This window comes from Tachyglossus aculeatus, chromosome 21 (genome assembly GCF_015852505.1).
Source record: "Tachyglossus aculeatus isolate mTacAcu1 chromosome 21, mTacAcu1.pri, whole genome shotgun sequence".
Taxonomy (NCBI): domain Eukaryota; kingdom Metazoa; phylum Chordata; class Mammalia; order Monotremata; family Tachyglossidae; genus Tachyglossus; species Tachyglossus aculeatus.
The window spans coordinates 29,684,711-29,706,214 of NC_052086.1; the positions used below are offsets into that span (position 1 = coordinate 29,684,711).

The 21,504-nt window shown below is 45.6% G+C and overlaps 1 protein-coding gene across 1 annotated transcript in view; it reads left to right on the forward strand.

The window, feature by feature from the left end:
- Window positions 1–2,534: 2,534 nt before the first annotated feature.
- LOC119942088 overlaps window positions 2,535–21,504 on the forward strand; it is a 146,338-nt gene continuing 127,368 nt past the window's right edge. The window contains exons 1-4 of the mRNA XM_038762742.1: window positions 2,535–2,584; window positions 3,582–3,787; window positions 5,048–5,189; window positions 8,022–8,449. Coding sequence (XP_038618670.1) covers window positions 2,535–2,584; window positions 3,582–3,787; window positions 5,048–5,189; window positions 8,022–8,449 — 826 coding nt within the window. The remainder of the gene's footprint in view (window positions 2,585–3,581; window positions 3,788–5,047; window positions 5,190–8,021; window positions 8,450–21,504) is intronic.

A 21,504-nucleotide genomic window follows, 5' to 3' on the forward strand; every position in this document is an offset into this window, starting at 1 on the left:
ATTAATTTCTCTCTCACATAAATCAAATTAATAGCACACATATGCCAAGCCCCCCTTGGGAGCTGTGCAATACCCTTTGAGAAGATTAGCGGGCTCTGATATCTGTTATGAAATTCAGAAAAGGCATTTGGAAACAATGTAGGTTAATGAATTAATGAATTGGGATTAAAGATGAAAGATAAACAAAAGACAAGATAAAACGAAAGATAAACCCAACTTGATTCACTCGTGGATCTCTGAAAGCAGTAATTCACCTTGGTCCTGATGTAGGGTTCCAGAATTGTCAGCTCTCCTTCGCGTTTTTAACTAGAAAGGACCAGAACGATAGAGCTACTACAATACTGTGGTCTCCGTCCCTCCTTTGAAGGTGACATGGTCCATTATCTAGTACATTGCATGGAGTTTGGAGGGTATTAGGTAAGTCGAATTACCCAATTCCTTTAGTAGTTCATTGCAGCCCAATCACCTTCATTAGACGTGACTCGGTTCCAGATTTTTGTGTAAGATGCTTGGAGATCCTTAAGAATATTAAAAACCCATGTATTGGGTGCAATTCCTTTACCCCTGTTTTCTTGTCATGTGGCTTCAACACTATCTCCACATCAGAAAGCTGGGGAAATCAGACAGGAGAGTGGAAAGAGGGAGTGAGAACAATTTACTATGTGGAGTTTGGAAGCGAGAGGTAGTAATAGTAATACTAACGGTGATATTTGTTAAACTCTTGCCTTATGTCAATCCCGGGGTAGATACAGTACAGTCAGATCAGACACAAACCCTGCCCAAAAGGGGCTCCCAGTCCAAGGGAGAGAGAGAAAAAACAGGTATTTAATCCCCATTTTACAGATGAGTAAATTGAGGCATAGAGATAAGTGACTTGGCCAAGATCACACAGCTGGCAAGTGGCAGAAATGGGATTAGGACCTTGCTTTCCTGATTCAGAGGCCTGTGCTATTTTCATTAGGCCATGCTGCTTGTCAAGGTGGAGGCAGAGGGACTTTTTGTGTCCTTTAACAACCTGCTCCCTAACAGGAGGAGAAGAGGAAATTCGAGGAGTTGTCACAAATCCCTCGGACACGAGTAATAGGATATTTTATGTTTGTAGCCGAACTGGAGAGACTAACATTTAAATGTGAAATATTTATTTTCCTGTGACTTTTGCTAGGAGTCAGTCAGCAAGGCTTTATTGAGTTCCTAGGGTGCATAGCAACTCTGCTAGGTGCCTTGAAAAACAGTATTCCAAATATTTAATAGTTACTACCTACACAGTGTATTTTGGGTATTCATAGGTCAAGGTTTATTTACAAAACTCAAATCCAGACTAGTGAAGAGAAGGATTGAAACTATTATCTGGATAATTCAGGCAAAAAACGAAACAAAAAATCTCTACTAGGAAGAAAAATGGCAGATTGGGCTCCAAATCACTCACACCTAAACCTCCTGGATAATCCCTCAGCCTTCACTTTAATCTGGAAGTTTTCTTGAATGCCCAGTCTGGCTTTTCTGCCTTCTCTATCAATAAATCTATGGTATTTATTGAGTGCTTACTATGTTCAGAGCACTGTACGAAGCACTTGGGAGAGTTCAATACAACAGAATTAGCTGACACGTTGACTGCTCATAATGAGCTTACTAACTGAGGAAATGTGAAATGGTGCTTCCTTTGAGGGCTGTTCTAGCCTGCATCTGATATTTCAGAGTGTGACTCCCTTCTAAAAGTTCTGACACTATGCTTTCAATAAATATGACTGATTGATTGCTTCCAAGTCAACAGCTTCTTGACCATCTATATAAAAACTGCCGAACTTCTTTACTTCTTTTGGCGTGTTCTGATCCCTATCCCCCAATTACAAAATTAGGAATTCCACCAGTAAGGTTTGTAAGAAAAATGTGTACCCTTCACCTTTACATATTATATAATAATAATGGCATTTATTAAGTGCTTACTGTATGCAAAGCACTGTTCTAAGCACTGGGGAGGTTACAAGGTGATCAGGTTGTCCCACGGGGAGCTCACAGTCTTCATCCCCATTTGACAGATGAGGGAACTAAGGCACAGAGAAGTTAAGTGACTTGCCCAAAGTTACACAGCTGACAATTGACGGAGCTGGGATTTGAACCCATGACCTCTGACTCCAAAGCCCACACTCTTTCCACTGAGCCACGCTGCTTCTCTAGCCACACTGCTTATATATATACCCTTCATTTTTACACTAACAACTACAATTTTATATATATATATATATAGACAATTATAGCCAATTATGTGTATACAATTATATACATATACTGGCTCTTTGGGGCCATCAATAAACGTAAATGAGCTGGTTTGTGTCATGAACCTGGTCATATGAAATAGATTGGGGCTTCTGATGTTCATACAGACTTAAGCTTGATTCCTTTCAAATGGACCTATGTATTGTGCCTGGAAATTCACAAGCAGACTATTTTATAGGTGCCATCCTGCATTTTTAAAGCATTTTCTCATGCTAGGTTTTGCTGTGCACTCCACATTAGCAAGACACTTCTGACCAGGCATGAACCTCATGAAGAGACTACTCTTATTGGGATTGTCATTTACTCTGGGGTTAGTCAATCCGACTAACAAGACCAAAGTCATCCAGAAATGTCATTTAGGAAAATTATCTTTGCTACCAGTCTTCAGTCCAGATCTTAGTGGGATGGCATCATCAGGATTCTCTCTTCAGAAAGTGTCATTATGGGACCTCTGGCCTCAGTCTTTTCATCCGCAAAGTGGGGATTAAATAGCCATTCTCCCTCCTACTTAGACTGTGAGCTTGATGAGAGACAAGGACTGTGTCCAACCTGTTTATTTTGTATCAACTTTAGGACTTAGTACAGTGCTTGGTACATAGTAAGCTTTTAACATTATTTTATTATTATTTCTTCCTGAGAAACCCCTGCCTTCTCAGAAGCTCCAAAATTATGACCACCCCATGTGAAACTGACCATCGTAGTCTCTCCAGCAGGGCTTGGCCAGGCTTCCGGATCTGGTGACTGTAACCCGGGCCTCAAAGTTACATGGGGGGGAAATGCACAAGTCTCTTTAACTAGCGGAGGAGATTAATTTTCTCCCGGCATTCCCCTCCTCGCATTGCCATTGCTGTCTAGTTGTTGAACCAGTAATGTAATCTCAAGATCAGTCACAGCTTGCTGCCGTCATGGGACCTTCAAATAACTGGTCAGACTTAATCTGTCAATGGGCCAGCCCTTGACACCAGGAAAAAGGGGAAGCTAGGGAATAAGCTAACCTGTTGATAAAGGGTGGTATGGGACCCCAACTTCCAATGACTGATTTCACTCGAAGACCACCACAGAACAGTTGCACAGGACAGCCTTCTTTATGGCAAATTTTTTTATTGTAGAAACTTACATTTTTTGGCTGATTCTTCACAGGGAATACCAGCTATTGGGGACCAAGCCAACATTAATGGGGACACATCAGACAATTAGGACCAGTGCTCCTAGGGTCACAAACCACTAAGTTCTGCTGCTCTGGGGACCTTGTGTCAGTAGGATCACCTGAAAGGTAGAAACATTTTTGACTCCCCCTCCCACTGAAGGAGAAAGGAGCAAAGAAAGGGAGAAACAGGAGCTCCCAGAAAGCTCTGGAAACCGTGGAAGATCAGTGATGAGGAGACGTGCAGAACTGTCATCACCCTGGACAGCTGTCAATCAGGTGACTTCCTGGGACAGTCAGAACTCAGGTATTTGGATGCTTCTTCTGGTGAAAAATGTCCCGTCTACACCCAACCACTTTTTGAGTCTGGTTGTGTTGAATTGAAATAATAAATAATAATAATAATAATAATAAACTACTCCTCCAAACTTTCGCTGGCAACTGTGGTAGACAAATGCTAGGACTGTGGAGAAACTCTTTAGCAATATATGAGCTGGCTTAGAAATTTAGAAACCTAGCTGCTGTGGACTTCTTAGCCCAGGGAAAAGTTCCAAGGGAAGGCACAGTTCTTGCCCTAAGAGGTCTAATTTGTAGGGTCTACTTTGTAGCTCAATTTCCCAGAGGAAAAGGATATGCTTGAGAGAGTGAAAGATTCTGCACATTGGGAGCCTGCTGCCACAGAGATGATTTATTGATTTAACTCACCAAAGACTGGTAACTTACATGTAGGACTCTTGACATTCAGGGAAATGTTTATTTTGAAAATGCTCAAATTGCATATACTACGTGATACCAATTTGGAGATACTTTTGAGAGAAAACCCTAAACCTCCACTTTTGGAGGATATCTGGACAAATTATACTGACAGCAAGTGATGGTCATGTATTGCTATTCCTTGGCACTCTAAAGGAAGGGAATTCCTAGGTACTCTAAAGAAAGGGAATTTTATATAATAATAATTATGATGGCATTATTAATAATAATGATGGTATTTGTTAAGCATTTACTATGTGCAAAATACTGTTCGAAGCGCTGTGGGGGATACAAGGTGATCAGGTTGTCCCACGTGGGGCTTACAGTCTTAATCCCCATTTGACAGATGAGGTAACTGAGGCACAGAGAAGTTAAGTGACTTGCCCAAAGTCACACAGCTGACAAAAGGCAGAGCCAGGATTAGAACCCACATCCTCTGACTCCCAAGCCCGGGCTCTTTCCAATAAGCCATGGAGTTGGAATGTGGAAAGCAAGCCTAAACTCTGGCAAATCACACTCTTCATCAAAAAGTAAGCTTTTTTTGACCGGTGATGACATGGTAATAAGAGCAGGTGACCACAGCTGGAGGAGAAATATCTGTGCACTGGTCTGGAACCGGTCAGATTTATCCCATTAGGCTGTAAACGCTTGGAAGCAGGGATTGTGTCTTTCATCTCTTCCGTATTTGTGCTTAGTACGGTGCTCTGTACACAGTGGTGCTAAGTAAATGTGATTGATTGATCGACTGATTATTATCTGAAGGCATAAGAATTGATCAGATGAGATTCCTTCTTGCCTGAATGTTGTGGAACTTTGACGGCTGACAAATGATCTTTGCAGGATCAAATCTCTGAGCGCAATTTTGTTGTCCCTTAGAGAGATTTTCTTCAGTACGTGTATTCCTTGAGAACTTGTTCATTTTTATCCAAGAACTGGATTTGAAATCGGAGTGTACAGGAGGAGTGGCTGGCATCTTCCCCCATCCCAGCATTTGTCTATTTGTGCTTCCTGTGCCCGGGTGAGCTCTCTGGATGAAGTCACAGAGGGCAGGCTCTCTTGGACCTGCATGAGAGGAGAAGGTGTTTTAAAATCAGTGCAGAATGGTTCCTGGTCCACCCTCTCCTGCTCTGCCTCCTTTCCAAAGACGGAGAGCTGGATGGGGGCAGTCCCTGGTTGCACTCTGCCACTATCGTGGATTTGAAGAGATGGAGATGGATGGAGATCTGTGCCTTTAATACTAATTAATAATAATAATGGTATTTATTAAGGATTTACTATGTACTGAGCACTGTTCTAAACCCTGGAGTAGATACAAGGTAATCAGGTTGTCCCACGTGGGGCTCACAGTTTTAATAGATAACTGAGGCTCAGAGAAGTTAAGCAGCTTGCTTAGGGTCACACAGCAGACAAGTGGCAGAGTGGGGATTAGAACTCAGGTCCTCCGACTCCCAAGCCCGGGCTCTTTCCACTAAGCTTCACTGTTTCCAGCCTCTCTCCCTTCACCCCACAACTTTTCTTATAGCTGACTGACCCCTCCCTCTAGACCCCAGATTGAGGAAACCTACCTACACTCCCTCTGCCCCATCTTTCCCTTTCTCCCTTCCCTCCTTTCATTCATTCATTCATTCATTCATTCAATTATATTTTGTAATAATAATAATGGCATTTATGAAGTGCTTACTATGTGCAAAGCACTGTTCTAAGCACTGGGGAGGTTACAAAATGATCAGGTGGTCCCACGGAGGGCTCACATCTTAATCCCCATTTTACAAATGAGGGAACTGAGGCCCAGAGAAGTTGTGACTTTCCCAAAGTCACACAGCTGACAGTTGGCAGAGCTGGGATTTGAACCCATAACCTCTGACTCCGAAGCCCATGCTCTTTCCACTGTACCACGCTGCTTCTCAATATTTATTGAGTGCTTACTGTGTGCGGAGCATTCATTCATTCGTTCGTATTTATTGAACTCTTAGTGTGTGCAGTGCACTGTACTAAGCACTTGGAAAGTACAATTCGGCAACATACAGAGACGGTCCCTGTCCAACAACGGGCTCACAATCTTGAAGGGGGGAGATGAACAACAAAACAAAACAAGTAAACAGGCATCAATAGTATCAATCTAAATACATAGAATTATAGATTTATGCACATCATTAATACAATTAATAGAATAATGAATCTGTACATATCAACAAATAGAGACCATCCCTCCCATCCCCGTTCTCACAGTCTAGAAAGGGGGAGACAGACAACAAAACAAGTCGACAGGCCCCTTCATCATCATCATCATCATCAATCGTATTTATTGAGTGCTTACTATGTGCAGAGCACTGTACTAAGCGCTTGGGAAGTACAAATTGGCAACATATAGAGACAGTCCCTACCCAGCAGTGGGCTCACAGTCTGAAAGGGGGAGACAGAGAACAAAACCAAACATACTAACAAAATAAAATAAATAGAATAGATATGTACAAATAAATTAAATAAATAAATAGAGTAAAAAAATATGTACAAACGTATATACATATATACAGGTGCTGTGGGGAAGGGAGGGAGGTAAGATGGGGGGATGGAGGGGGGACGAGGGGGAGAGGAAGGAAGGGGCTCAGTCTGGGAAGGCCTCCTGGAGGAGGTGAGCTCTCAGCAGGGCCTTGAAGGGAGGAAGACCCTTCTAGACTGTGAGCCCGTTGTTGGGTGGGGGTGGTCTCTATTTGTTGCTGAATTGAACTTTCCAAGCGCTTAGTACAGTCTAGAAGGAGGGAGACAGACGGCAAAACAAGTAGATAGTCATCAGTAGCATCCATCTAAATACATAGATGTATCCGCGTCATTAATAAAGTAAATGGCATTATAAAGATGTCCCGATATAGATCCAGCGCTTAGAACAGTGCTTTGCACATAGTAAGCGCTTAACAAATGCCGTCATTATTATTCTAGAGCCCCTCTCCCCCTGCCTCTCCCCTGCTGTCGCTGTCTGGGTCCTTTCCCCCCGGGTCGCTCCTCCTCCTCCCTGCCCGTCCCGGGTCTCTTTCTCCCGGGTCTCGGTGTCTCCCGGGTCTGTCCCGAGTCCCTCCCCGGGGTGGGGCGGGGGGCGGTCCCCAGCAGGGCAGAGGGGAGGGGGCTCTCGGCCCGCCTTGGCGGAGCTGGGAGAAAAGTTGAGCGTCGGAGCCGGGAGAGACGGAGGAGGAGGAAAAGAGGAGGAGGAAGAGAAGAGGAGGAGGAGGAGGAAAGCAGGAGGAGAAGAGGGAGAGGAGGAAGAGGAGAGGAGGAGGAGGAGGAAAGGAGGAAGAGAGGAGGAGGAGAAGAGGAGGAGGAGGGGAAGAGGAGAAGGAGAAGGAGAAGAGGAGAAGAGAAGAGGAGGAGGAGGGGAAGAGGAGGAGAAGGAGAAGAGGAGGAGGAGAAGAGAAGAGGAGGAGGAGGGGAGGAGAGGAGGAGGAGGAGGGGAACAGGAGGAGAGGAGGAGAACAGAAAAAGAGGAGGAGGGCAAGAGGAGAAGGAGAAGAAGGGGAGGGGGAGAGGAGGAGGAGGGGGGGAGGAGGAGGAGAGGAAGAGAAGAGAGAGGAGGAGAAGGGGGAAGGGGAGGAGAGGAGGAGAACAGAAAAAGAAGAGAAGGGCAAGAGGAGGAGGAGAAGAGGAGGAGGAGGGGAAGAGGAGGAGAGGAGGAAAACAGAAAAAGAGAAGAAGGGCAAGAGGAGGAGGAGAAGAGAAGAAAAGGAGGAGGGGAAGAGGAGGAGGAGGAAAAGAGGGGGAGAAGGAGGAAAGGAGGGGGAAAAGGAGAAGGCGGAAAGGAGGGGGAGGAGGGGGAGAGGAGGAGGGGAAGAAGAGGAGGGGGAGGAAGGTCCCCGCGGAGCCCCGCGCTCCCTTGGGCCGCGTCCAGCCCGGGCCGGAGAGCAGCCCGAGGTCCGCGGAGCCCGGGACCCACCCGTGGGCGGACGGACGGACGGACGGACGGACAGACAGACAGCCCCTCGGGCGGACAGACGGACAGACAGACAGCCCCTCGGCCGGCCGGACGATGGAGCGTCCGGAGGGGGCTGCCGACCCGGGCAGCGGGCGGGAGAGGGACGGCTGACCCCCAGCCCCGCCCGCGGGCACCCCGGGACCCGGAGGGACGGAGACGGCAGCGGCACCGTGAGCGGGCGGACACGGGCCGGGCCGGGCCGGACACACCACGGGCCGGACCGGGCCCGACCGCCGGGACCATGGGCTCCCAGGGCTCGGCTCCCGGGCTGCGCAACGCCTCCATCAGCCTGCTGCTCGGAGCCCTGATGGGCCAAGGTAAGGGCGGCTCTGCCCGGCGGGCCCCAAGCTCCCCAGCCTGCCCCTTCCCCGGCTTCCACCTTCTGCGGACCGCTGCGGTCCGGCCCTCGGCCCCTCCCCGACCTAGGGGACGGACGGCCAGGAGGAAGGATGCGCCAGAGGAGGAGGAGGAGGACTGGATCCGGACCCCGGCCGGCTGCCGGGGAGAAGGGGGGGAAAAAGTTCCTGGGAAAAAACGTGCCGTTGGAATTAAATCCAGCCACAGGAAAGAACCCCAGCCGGCTTGCCGGGCTGGGTAGGATTCGAACCCGCGACCCCACACCCCAGGGTGGGAGGAAGGGGCGTCTCTCTCTCTCTGTCTCTCTGGGGCGCAGTGACAATAATAACAGCAGCGTGGCTCGGTGAAAAGACCCCGGGCTCTGGAGTCAGAGATCATGGGTTCAAATCCCGGCTCCGCCAATTGTCAGCTGGGTGACTTTGGGCAAGTCACTTCACTTCTCCCTGCCTCAGATCCGTTATCTGTAAAATAGGGATTAATCAATCGTATTTATTGAGCGCTTACTGTATGCAGAGCACTGTACTGAGCGCTTGGGAAGTACAAGTTGGCAACATATAAAGACAGTCAATCAATCAATCAATCGTATTTATTGAGCGCTTACTATGTGCAGAGCACTGTACTAAGCGCTTGGGAAGTACAAATTGGCATCACATAGAGACAGTCCCTACCCAACAGTGGGCTCACAGTCCCTACCCAACAGTGTCCCCCGTGGGACAACCTGATCACCTTGTAACCTCCCCAGCGCTTAGAACAGTGCTTTGCACATAGTAAGCGCTCAATAAATGCCGTTAACAAACAAATAATAATGATGGCATTTATTAAGCACTTACTCTATGCAAAGCACTGGGGAGGTTACAAGGTGATCGGATTGTCCCACGTGGGGGGGCTCACAGTCTTAATCCCCATTTTCCAGATGAGGTAACTGAGGCCCGGAGAAGTGAAGTGATTTGCCCAAGATCACACAGCTGACAATTGGCGGAGCTGGGATTTGAACCCATGACCTCTGACTCCAAAGCCCGGGCTCTTTTCCACTGAGCCATGCTGTTTCTCTTGATAAGTCCCCTCGCCCTCGGTCCTCGCTGGCTGGACTCTACTTGGGGGAGGGGATGGAGCGGGGGAGCCTCATCTCAACGGGCCATCTCCAAGAGATGGTTTGGGGAGAGGGGAAACCCCCTGTCCAGCCCCCCTGTCCAGCCCCCCGCCCCATCACCGGCCTGGGCACAGGGCATAGCAGAGTTTGCAAAAAATGCAGGAAACTTAGTCTCCGGTACAGCGTGGCTCAGTGGAAAGAGCCCGGGCTTTGGAGTCAGAAGTAATGGGTTCAACTTCCGACTCCACCAATTGTCAACTGTGTGACCTTGGGCAAGTCACTTCTCTGTGCCTCAGTTACCTCATCTGTAAAATGGGGATTAAGACTGTGAGCCCCCCCGGGAGACATCCTAATCACCTTGTAACCTCCCCACCGCTTAGAACAGTGCTTTGCACATAGTAAGTGCTTAATAAATGCCATCATTATTATTACCACTAATTTATTTCCCACGCTGCAATCCCTGCTCTCCCTCTCCCCACCGCACACTCATAGATACCCACCCTCTCCCTTTAGCTCTGCCCCCTTAAAAAGAAAAATAATGGCATTTGTTAAGCGTTTACTATGTGTGAGTCCCTTGTTGGGTAGGAACTGTCTTTATATGTTGCCGACTTGTACTTCCCAATAGCTTAGTACAGTGCTCTGCACACAGTAAGCTCTCAATAAATACGACTGAACGAATGAATGAATGAATTTGCCAGGCACTGTACTAAGCGCCGGGGTGGATACAAGTAAATGAGGTCGGACACGGTCCCTATCCCATGTGGGGCTCACAATCTCTATCCCCGTTTTCCAGGTGAGGGAACTGAGGCTCAGAGAAGTGAAGTGACTTGCCCCAGGTCACCCAGCAGACAAGGGTCAGCGCCGGGATGAGAATCCCTGACCTGCTGACACTTAGGCCCGGGATCCAGCCATTATCTCGGGCTGCTTTTCCCTACTTACCCTGACCCTCAGTTGGCACTCCGCAGGGCAGTTTGCATGATTTAAGAGTATTTATTAAGCAAAGGTTCTTCATTGTTCAGCCCCCGACCCCCACTCCTCTCTGCCAGTTTCTTTCCCAGGGCTGTTTGGTGGGCACCCCTTTACCCCCTCTGCCCCCATCGGCTTCCCCGGCTGCTCCGAGGGCAAGGATGTCTTCTTTCTCCCTGCAAAGGAGAGAGGGTGAGATCCTGGGGGAATAAAAAGTCTTGGTCAGGGGTACTCTCACTGTTTCACTTTGTGGCTTGGGGGCATTAATGGGCAGCTCAGCCCAAGAGCCAGAAAGGGCACAGACCGATGGAAGCGTGAAAGGAAGAGTGCAGTCCTAGTCTCCGGCCTCCTCTTCCCCCTCTCCCAAACAGGGTTGAGATTTGGGACATGACGGGCTCCCTTTTCCCTGGTCTCGGGCCTCCAAGGATGCCACAAGTAGGATGCTTGAGATGCTTTGGAGAGGAGGAAGGATCCTAGGGAGCTGTTTCCGAAGTGATGGTGCTGGGAGTCCTAAGGTGGACTGGTCAGTATATGTCTGATCCTCCAGAGCGCCTAGGAGAGGGGGATAAAGGCCCGGAGACCCTGGGAACAACGGGGCATTATTCAACGGGCTCAACCCGCTGAAACGGGCCTGGCCGCTGGCTCGCCTGAGGAGGGGGAGAGTCTGCCGTGGACGCCAAGGGCAGCCATGGCAGCAGCTGCCGGGAGCTGCTCAGGCTGGGACAGGGAGGAGGAGATGATAGAAAATGTGCATTTCCCACATCAGCGGATGGATTTTCAGTTCTGGGGGCCACGCACGGCCCCTCTGAAAACGAGAACCAGTTCGTTAAACTTCCTCGGCTAAGGTGTTCGCCAGCCTTTTAGCCAGCTCTCTCCCCCTGTGATGTTTCTTCAGCTCCCGGGCACCGGCCTGGTCCTTGGGAGAGGAAGTTCATCCTGATAAAAATAATTTTACTCATTCCTACCTCCCACCCTCAAGCTTTTAAAGCTGAGCTAGAATGACATTGGAAGTGACATGTTGCCAAAATTGATGTGAAAGTGTTGAATTTGTTTTTCTGAAGCCACCTCTTTAAATGGCATTGGTGAAGCGCTTACTATCCGTCAAGCCCGGTACTAACCTGAACCTGGAAGACAGTTCACTTTCAAGGGGTGCTCTCAGGTAGAAAACTAATGGGGTGGCCCGTCTATTATCCGGCCAGGATAATCCTTCTTGAAACAGGATCAGGATAATGACATTTCGTGTTTCTAAACAAGCTTCGTCTTTCTCACTGGAAACGTCAGTGGTGGTTTTTCACCACCTGTGTCACTGCGTGTCAATTGGTGTGTTGAAATTCGTGTCAGAGTAACCTTGGTGTGAGACAATTTGCAAAGACAGAGAGGATACGTTTGGCCAGACTTGGGCTAAAGCTTTTCTATCTATTGTGCAGGGCCATGAACAACAGAACCTAGAGGTGCACATCCCCACTTTAACTTTATTATTTTTTTATTTTTGTGCTGAGGGATTTATCCCATTTTATTCTCTAAAATGCCTCATTGAAACCTACTTTTCTGATCCTGTTCCGAATTGCTTTCTTTTCTTTGAAGAGTAAGATCTTTTTCCCCATGACTCGCTAAGCTTGAAGCAAAGTCTTGGATTCCTTGAAACTGCTGTATCAATTTTTAATACCAATTTTGTGTTTATTTTTGACTGCAGGTCTGGAAGCTTTGCCATTTGTCAAAACTTGAAATAGACTTAATTGTTATAAGGAGGTTCCACAAATAGGAAGGGCATTGTGTGTGGTGGAGCTTCTTCCATAAGCTTAAAAAGGTGGACTGCATTTGTGCTAGGTGGTACTCGGAGAGAAAACACTATTTTATTCAAGACCTGGCTGGAGAGGTTTCTGAAATCAGAAGGCAATAATAATGATGGCATTTATTAAGCGCTTACTATGTGCAAAGCACTGTTCTAGACTAGAAAATGCATTCAACTCTCCCGTTGTCTATGGTCTGATTGTCTAGTTTGTGAATTATCTGGGATCTTTGCTTCTTCTGGTTTTCCATTCTGAGTCTTGCCTTCTCTCCATTTTCCTGCTCATTTGGAGTGTCCAGGAGAATCAGGAAGAAAGGGAAGGTAAAATCAGTTAGCTTTGACCCTAGTTAGCCTTTCTGCTAAAATGTTTGCTGGGAGAAGAGTGTGGAGCTATTAGCTAAAGTGCTGTGATTGGATTATCTGGGAATTTCCATTATCACTTGCTTTCTCACTCCCTTCCCTCTTCCCTCCCCTTGACCATGGATAATTGAGAGTTAACTGTGAAGCTTTTGCTCTGATGTGGTGATTTCCCCAAGTTTCCAGGATTGCAAGCTTTTCATCCATGAGAGTGCATTTCTATACATGATCAGTTAAAACTGAGCACCTCTCTGGTGACTTTCAAGACTCAAAGAAAGAAAAAATAATGACAAAAATAATAATGGTAACACGTACTACGTGCCAGGCCTGTAATAGCGCTGGAGTGGATTCATTCATTCAATCGTATTTATTGAGCGCTTACTGTGTACAGAGCACTGTACTAAGCGCTTGGGAAGTACAAGTTGGCAACATATAGAGACGGTCCCTACCCAACAGTGGGCTCACCGTCTAGAAGGGGCACAGTCTAGAAGAGGGATACAAACAAAAAGGGTTGGACAGAGTCCCTGTCTCGCATGGAGTTTGCGGTCTTAATCCCCATTTTACAGTTGAGGTAAGTGAAGTCCACAAACATGAAGTGACTGGCTCACAGTCACACGGCAGACAAGTCATGGAGCAGAGACTAAAACCCCGGTAGGAGAAGCAGCGTAGCTCGGTGGAAAAAGCCCGAGCTTTGGAGTCGGAGGTCATGGGTTCAAATCCCAGCTCCGCCAATTGTCAGTTGTGTGACTTTTCGCAAGTCACTTCAGTTCTCTGGGCCTCAATTACCTCATCTGTAAAATGGGGATTAAGACTGTGAGCCCCCCGTGGGACAACCTGATCACCTTGTAACCTCCCCTGTGCTTAGAACAGTGCTTTGCACATAGTAAGCGCTTAATACATGCTATTATTATTATTATTATTATTATTATTATTATTATTATTCAAATCCCGGCTCTGCCAGTTGTCAGTTGTGTGACTTTGGGCAAGTCACTTCACTTCTCCGGGCCTCAGTTCCCTCATCTGTAAAATGGGGATGAAGCCTGTGAGCCCCTCCCATCCTCCCTGGGGGGGACAACCTGATTACCTTAGAACAGTGCTTTGCACATAGTAAGTGCTTAAAAAATGCCATCATCATCAGGTCCTTCTAACTCCCAGGCCTGTGCTCTATCTAGTAGGGTAGACTGCTTCTCTAAATTCAAACTCAAATGTCCTGCAGCTCTCGGGCTCCAAAGAATGTGGAAACACTGTTCAGGAGTCAGTGACTTCTCTATGTATGGCAGGGCCGCGTCTGGCTTCGAGACTGTGAGCCCGTTGTTGGAGTAGGGACCGTCTCTATATGTTGAGGATTTGTAATTCCCAGAAGCTTAATACTGTGATCTATACACAGTAAGTGCTCAATAAATATGAATGGATGAATGAAACAGGGTCCCACCTCTTTTAGGAGGCACCTCTAGAAAGGGAGGCAGACAAGCCCATAGCAGGGAGGGAAGATGTACAGAAATTACCAGCACAAAAGAAGAAAAGTTACACAACAGAAGAGGAAAATACAGATAAAATTGGCCCACGGTAGGGAATGGAAATTACACACACACACACACACACACACACACACACACACACACACACACACTCTCTCTCTCTCTCTCTTTCTCTCTCTCTCATCATCATCATCAATTGTATTTATTGAGCGCTTACTATGTGCAGAGCACTGTACTAAGCGCTTGGGAAGTACAAATTGGCAACATATAGAGACAGTCCTTACCCAACAGTGGGCTCACAGTCTAAAAGTCTCTCACACACACACACACACACACACACACACACACACACACACACGCGAAAGCTGGCTTGCTTAGTGTTGGCCACAGATCTAGACAAACTTTTGTGAAGATGATCCACAGATGTGAAATGCTGCTGTAATTTTGACCAAAGTTCTTGGAACCCATTTGGTTCATAAAGGGGTTGTGAATTTCTATTCCAGGTCATCGCTTGCCTCATTCCAAGCTCTGGAAGAGTTTAAATCAAATTCAACTTTGCGGAGTTAATAATCCCTTTGGTACTACCTTAAATTTCCTCCCTCTCCCTTCTGGTGCTGAGAGTCTGCAGAGTCTTTTTAAAGCAGCCATCACGTTCCTCTTTGGTTACCATTTAGCCAAACTCTACATATTTAGTTCTCTTAATCTTTCCTCCTCAATCAGCCCCTTAGGCCCCTAATTAGAGTGTTTGCTTTGCTCTTATTTCCACATTCTCTCGGAGGACTCAATAGCTGTATAAACATGAGTGTAATATGGGCCAATTTGATGCCTTTTAGTTGGTAAAATAATCCAATTGGAGGGAATGCCTTTTCTAGCAATAGGCAGCGTGGCCTAGTGGAAAGAGTAAGAGTCGGAGGATCTGGGTGCTAATCCTGGCTCTGCCTCTTGCCTTCTATCCAGTGCTATAACAGTGCTTTGCACATAGTAAGTGCTTAATAAATGCCATCATCATCATCATGTGACCTTTGGTAAGTCATTTACTGTCTGCTGTGCTGTGTGCCCTGCCCACAGAAAGCGCTCTATAAATACGATTGAATGAATGAATTTAATTTCTCTGTGTCTCAGTTTCCTCATCTGTAAAATATCTGTTCTCCCACCTGCTTAGACTGTGAGCCCCATGTGGGATGGGAAGGTATCCAATCTGCTTATCTTGTATCTGCACTAGCACTTACAGCAGTGCTTCCTATAGAGTAAGCTCTACTATTATTAGTAGTGTAATCATTATTATCTTCATAATAATAATAATAATAATAATAATATTGGTATTTGTAAAGCGCTTACTATGTGCAAAGCACTGTTCTAAGTGCTGGGGGGCATACAAGGAGATGAGGTTGTCCCATGTGGGGCTCACAGTCTAAATCCCCATTTTACAGATGAGGGAACTGAGGCACAGAGAAGTTAAGTGACTTGCCCAAGGTCACACAGCAGACATGTGGGGGTGGTGGGATTCGAACCCATGACCTCTGACTCCCAAGCCCGCGCTCTTTCCACTGAGCCACGCTGCTTCATCATCATCATTCATTCATTCATTCAATCGTATTTATTGAGCGCTTACTGTGTGCAGAGCACTGTACTAAGCACTTGAGAAGTACAAGTTGGCAACATATAGAGACGGTCCCTACCCAACAGTGGGCTCACAGTCTAGAATAATGAAGGGGAACTTTTTTCTGTACTTCAAACCTATGCTTCATAATTTTTAAACAAAAAGAAGTGATTTTGTTGACTTGAGAGATCACTTGCTTTTCAAAACAAAATGAAAAATAGAAAAGGGGTGTTGCCTACTGGAAAGAGCATGGGCCTGCCAGTTAGATGACTTGGGTTTTAATCCTGGCTAAACCGCTTGTCTGCTGGGTGACCTTGAGTAAGTCACTTAACTTCTCTGCGCCTCAGTTACCTCATCTGTAAAATGGGGATTATGACTGTAAGACCTATGTGGGACAGGGATTATGCCCAACCCAATTATCCTGTATCTACCCTGCTCTTAATGATGTGCATCTAGCTTTACTTCTGTTTATTCTGATGACTTGACACGTGTCCACGTTTTGTGTCATTGTCTGTCTCCCACTTCTAGACTGTGAGCCCGTTGTTGGGTAGGGACCGTCTCTATATGTTGCCAACTTGTACTTCCCAAGCACTTAGTACCGTGCTCTGCACACAGTAAGCGCTCAATAAATATGATTGAATGAATGAATGAATGAATGGCACATAGTAAGTGCTCAGCAAATACCATAATAACAGGTTGTTACAGCAGGCAGTGCAGAAACTGCCTGCCTAAGAGTCATAAGATCTTTCTTGTATCAGGTCGGTGTTCTTGGACAAATCATCTTCTGTTTTTGCTTAGGGTACCATATACAATAATTATGGAGAAGCAGCATGGCTCGTGGAAAGAGCCCGGGCTTTGGAGTCAGAGGCCATGGGTTCAAATCCCAGCTCCACCAATTGTCAGCTGTGTGACTTTGAGCAAGTCACTTTGCTTCTCTGTGCCTCAGTTACCTCATCTGGAAAATGGGGATTGACTGTGAGCCCCCTGTGGGACAACCTGATCAGCTTGTAAACTTCCCAGTGCTTAGAGCAGTGCTTTGCACATAGTAAGCGCTTAATAAATGCCATTATTAATATTATGGTACTTGTTAAGTGCTTACTATGTTCCGAGCACTGTTCTCAGCAATGGAGTAGGTACAAGTCAATCAGGTTGGACACAGTCCCCGTCCCACATGAAGCTCACACTCTTAAATCCTCATTTTACAGGTGAGGTAACTGAGCCCCAGAGAAGTTAAATCACTTGCCCAAGGTCACACAGCAGACACGACATTAGAACCCGGGTTCTTCTGCGTCCTAGGCCTATGCTCTACCCACTATCCACTAAACTGAGATATCATTTCCATAGGGAAACTTCACACAGGGTGATGAGAATATGCCCTTCTCACTTCAGGCACGATGGTTTCCAATGTCAGTAGAAAACATCAAGTTCCAAGGAAGTCTCCCAGGCATACAAGGAGCGATCCATCTCTCCATGTGGCAGTTGACAACATTACATTTTCCCGAAGATCAGAAAGCCATAAGTTGCTCCCGTTAGAATACGCTTGGGGGGATTTTTTGACTTTGTTCATTTAGGGCTTCCTATGTTATTTAGTCTTTATGTCCCCTAAAATACCCAGCCCCATGCCTGGCACTGACTGACAGATTGTGTATTCGTCTGAGAGGTTAATTTGTTATTGCTAGATTCCTTCGCAAGTCTTCCCCTGCCCTGGTGAGGCAGCCAGATGTGCCAGAGTTTTTTGTAAGAGCCATATGTCTCCGTTTGCTTCAAACTGCAGACTACATACAAGCCTTTCCAGACAATCAGGTGCTCCTAAGCACCTCTATCACATCTACTTTATTGTACTCTCCCAAGTGCTAAGTACGGTGCTCTGCACATAAAGTTAAGCACACAATAAATACCATTGATTGACTGGTGGTTAGCACTCCCGCCTTTTATTTATTGCCATCCCCAGCACTCCTCTATAGGTGTGCAGTTGATTGAACATTACATTTCTTTATTCTGATTCCACTGCTTATAACTACTGGTATTCCCGTCTCTCCTTTTAGAAAGTAAGCTCCCAGTGGGCAGAGAATGTGTTATGCTCCTGTTGTGCTTTCCATGGGTTTAGTTTTGGGCTTTTAAAAAATACTGTTTGTTAAATGTTTACTATTTGGCAGGCACTGTACTAAGAGAAGCAGCGTGGCTCAGTGGAAAGAGCACGGGCTTTGGAGTCAGAGGTCATGGGTTCAAATTCCTGCTCCGCCAACTGTCAGCTGTGTGACTTTGGGCAAGTCACTTCACTTCTCTGTGCCTCAGTTACCTCATCTGTAAAATGGGTATTAAAACTGTGAGCCCCCCATGGGACAACCTGATCACCTTGTAACCTCCCCAGCGCTTAGAACAGTGCTTTGCACATAGTAAGTGCTTAACAAATACCATTATTATTATTATAAGTGCTGGAGTAGGTACAAGCTAATCAGGTTGGGCACAGTCCCTCTGCCCTGAGGGGCTCACGGTCTTAATCCTCATTTTACAGATGAAAGAACTGAGGCACAGAGAAGTTAAGTGACTTGCCCAAGGTCACACAGCTGACAAGTGGCAGAGCCATGATTAGAACCCTGGTCCTTCTGGCTCCCTAGCCATGCTGCTTCTCTGACTTTGCACCTAGGAGGTGCTTAATCAATCAGTGCTGTTTAGTGAGTGCTTACTGTGCACAGAGCATTGTACTGGGAAATTGGGGGCGTACTCTACAACAGAGTGTGTCGACAACTTCCCTGCCCACAAAGAGTTTGCAATATAAAGGAGGAGTTTGCAGTCATATTCCTACAGCCGTAGAAAACTGGGGCCTGAAATTGGATATTAAGCCATTCCCTTGTCCTCTAGCCAGGCTATGCTAGTCTTCTTGTCCAGTTAAAATATACCAGTTTAGTTCTATTTCTATTGCACTGTCCCAGGAATTCAGTATACTGCTAGACATAGAGCAGTTTTACAATACATGCTCATTAAACGCTATTGATATTAACCTAACTTGATTTTCTTGACTTACTGAAGTTTGATCAATCATTCAATCATACTTATTGAGCACTTACTGTGTGCAGAGCACTATACTAAATGCTTAACTCTTCCCTCATAGCCAATTAAAGTGTTCTTACTTTGAGGATCCCAATCCCCAGTTCTATCTCTCAGATATTCTCAGTTGGACTTCTCTGGTACCTAGTTTGAAGATTCATTGACCTAAACCAGCCTGTACCCACAAGCCTCAAGTGTTGCGAATGCAAGCTTGTAAGTGTCCTCATTTACTTGATTTATTTCTAGCCTCAGAAATCATCCTGCTCCCAATCTGCTAATGTCTCCGTCATTTCTAAGTGGAAATTCTTTCTATTTGTTTGGTCACCTTCAGTTCACAGCCTCTGGTCATTGTCTTTTACATTTCCACTTCAGGTGAATTGACGCAGAAAGTCAAATTCTAGTTTCCCCTCAAATTCAAAGAATATTCACCCATTGTACTAGCCTTTTATTAACAGAATGTAATTCCCATTAGTGAAATATATGTCATTCCTCCACTTCCATATCTCTCAGTCACTTAACCAGAGGAGCACATTAGTTGAGCTGGTTTTTTGCCCCTAAATCTAGGACACATGTTAACGCTGCATTAATGTGGATCAGTGGCTTTTTTCTTCCCTTACATTTGGAAGGGCTAAAACTCTTCTCAGGCCAGCATTACCACTGTTGTCCTGTTGCATTCAGGGAAACTGAACCATCTCAGTTGCTACGATAGAAGCTAGAACCGACTTGTAAGCAGTGGCATTTTTTTCCAATAATGTTTTTATAGCTCATGTTGGAAACTCTCAAATTGCCCAAGTTACAGCAATGTCTGTTTAATATCTATTGAATAGTTCTTCAGTGACTTTTTTAGATCCTCTCTAAAAGTATGTCACGTTCAAGCCTTACACGGGTTTGGCATAATTATTTGGTAGCACATAAGAAGCATCATGGTCTAGGGGAAAAACATGGCCCCTGGGAGTCAGAGGAACTGGGATTTACTCCTAGGTTGATGGGGTCCAGATGAGAAATGGAAGGTTGCCTCACAACACGAGGAAATGGGATCAGATTGAAGAACCACCATGGGCCAATCTTGTCCATGTACTGCAACTCATCCTTATCTGTGTAGCAGGCCTCACCCTGAAGTTCACATTTATTTCTCTATGTATTTATTTATTCTACTTGTACATATCTATTCTATTTATTTTATTTTGTTAATATGTTTGGTTTTGTTCTCTGTCTACCCCTTCTAGACTGTGAGCCCACTGTTGGGTAGGGACTGTCTCTATATGTTGCCAACTTGTACTTCCCAAGCACTTAGTACAGTGCTCTGCACACAGTAAGCGCTCAATAAATATGATTGATGGATTGATTGATTGCTTGAGGATACTGCATGTTACAGCCTAAGGCCAATTGATAGATTCTGGAAATAACAGGAGGAGAGAGACCATGGTTTTCTATGAAACCAAATTTATAATGTTACAGATAAAGAGTGGATCTTAGTAAAAGGTTTTCCATTTGAGTTGGTGACTGAGTACAATTTAGAAACGGCAATACCTAAAAATATTCAATTCTCGTACCAACTCTGACCTGTTTTTTCCTCTCACAACTCTTAATATAGTAATTTGCACATAATTAACACTTAATAAATGTTATTACTATTATCCTATGCAAATATATGAAGTGTTTGCCTTCCCCCTTGCCCCCCCATACTGATAGCATCTCGCTCCTCACCTGCCAGACAAGGTGAAACTTAAAGCACTGGAGAAACTAATTGAGAGTTAGCATGGCATGAAGGTTTGACAAGTTCATAGACAAAAACACCTTTGATATAATTCGTTCTTTTATCTGATTGAACCAGGGAAATGTCTGTATCTTATGACAATGTTTTTGGCTGCAGGTTTTTCTTTACCTGTGGTATCTCGTGGGTATATTGCTTAAAAAAGTATCCAGCAGCATGGGTTTTCCTCTGCCGCTGCTGATGCAGTTTAAGAAAACAAGAAACAAAAATGCCATCATAACCCTCTTTGAGATTTATGGCACAGATCTTTTTCATCTTTGTGCTTGAAAGTTATCTTATAAGAAGGCCTTTGGTTTTTTGTTGTAGTCTATGCCACTGACTGTTCTTAGGCTCATAGTGGTGTGGTTTAATAAAATAAGAAGGAGTTGTCATGGAACAGTGCTTGGCACATAGTAAGCGCTTAACAAATACCATCATCATTATTACAGTATGGTTCAGTAAATTCCAACTGGATGCCAGTATTGCAGTCGGAAATGTACTGCATATTGATAATGGAATTGTGTGTGATCCTTTAGCTTACCTGTATTGTGGCCTAAATTAGTGTCATTTGAACTTTTTTTATTAGATTATTTCTTTTTTGGGGGGAAGCAGTGTGGCCTAGTGGAAAGAGCACTGGCCCGGGAGTCCGAGGACCTGGGTTCTAATCCTAACACTGTCACTAACCTGCTGTGCAACCTTGGGCAAGTCACTCACTGTTCTGTTCCTCAGTTTCTTCATCTGTAAAATAGAGATTAAATATCTACTCTTCCTTTTCCTTAGTCTGTGAGTCCCATGTGAGACACCTAATTGTCTTTTGTCTTCACCAGAGCTTAGTACTATACTTAGCCCATAGTAAGTACTAAAAATTACTATTATTATTATTACTATTAGCTGTGCAGCATATACGGAGATCCCAGAGCAACATTTGACGTGA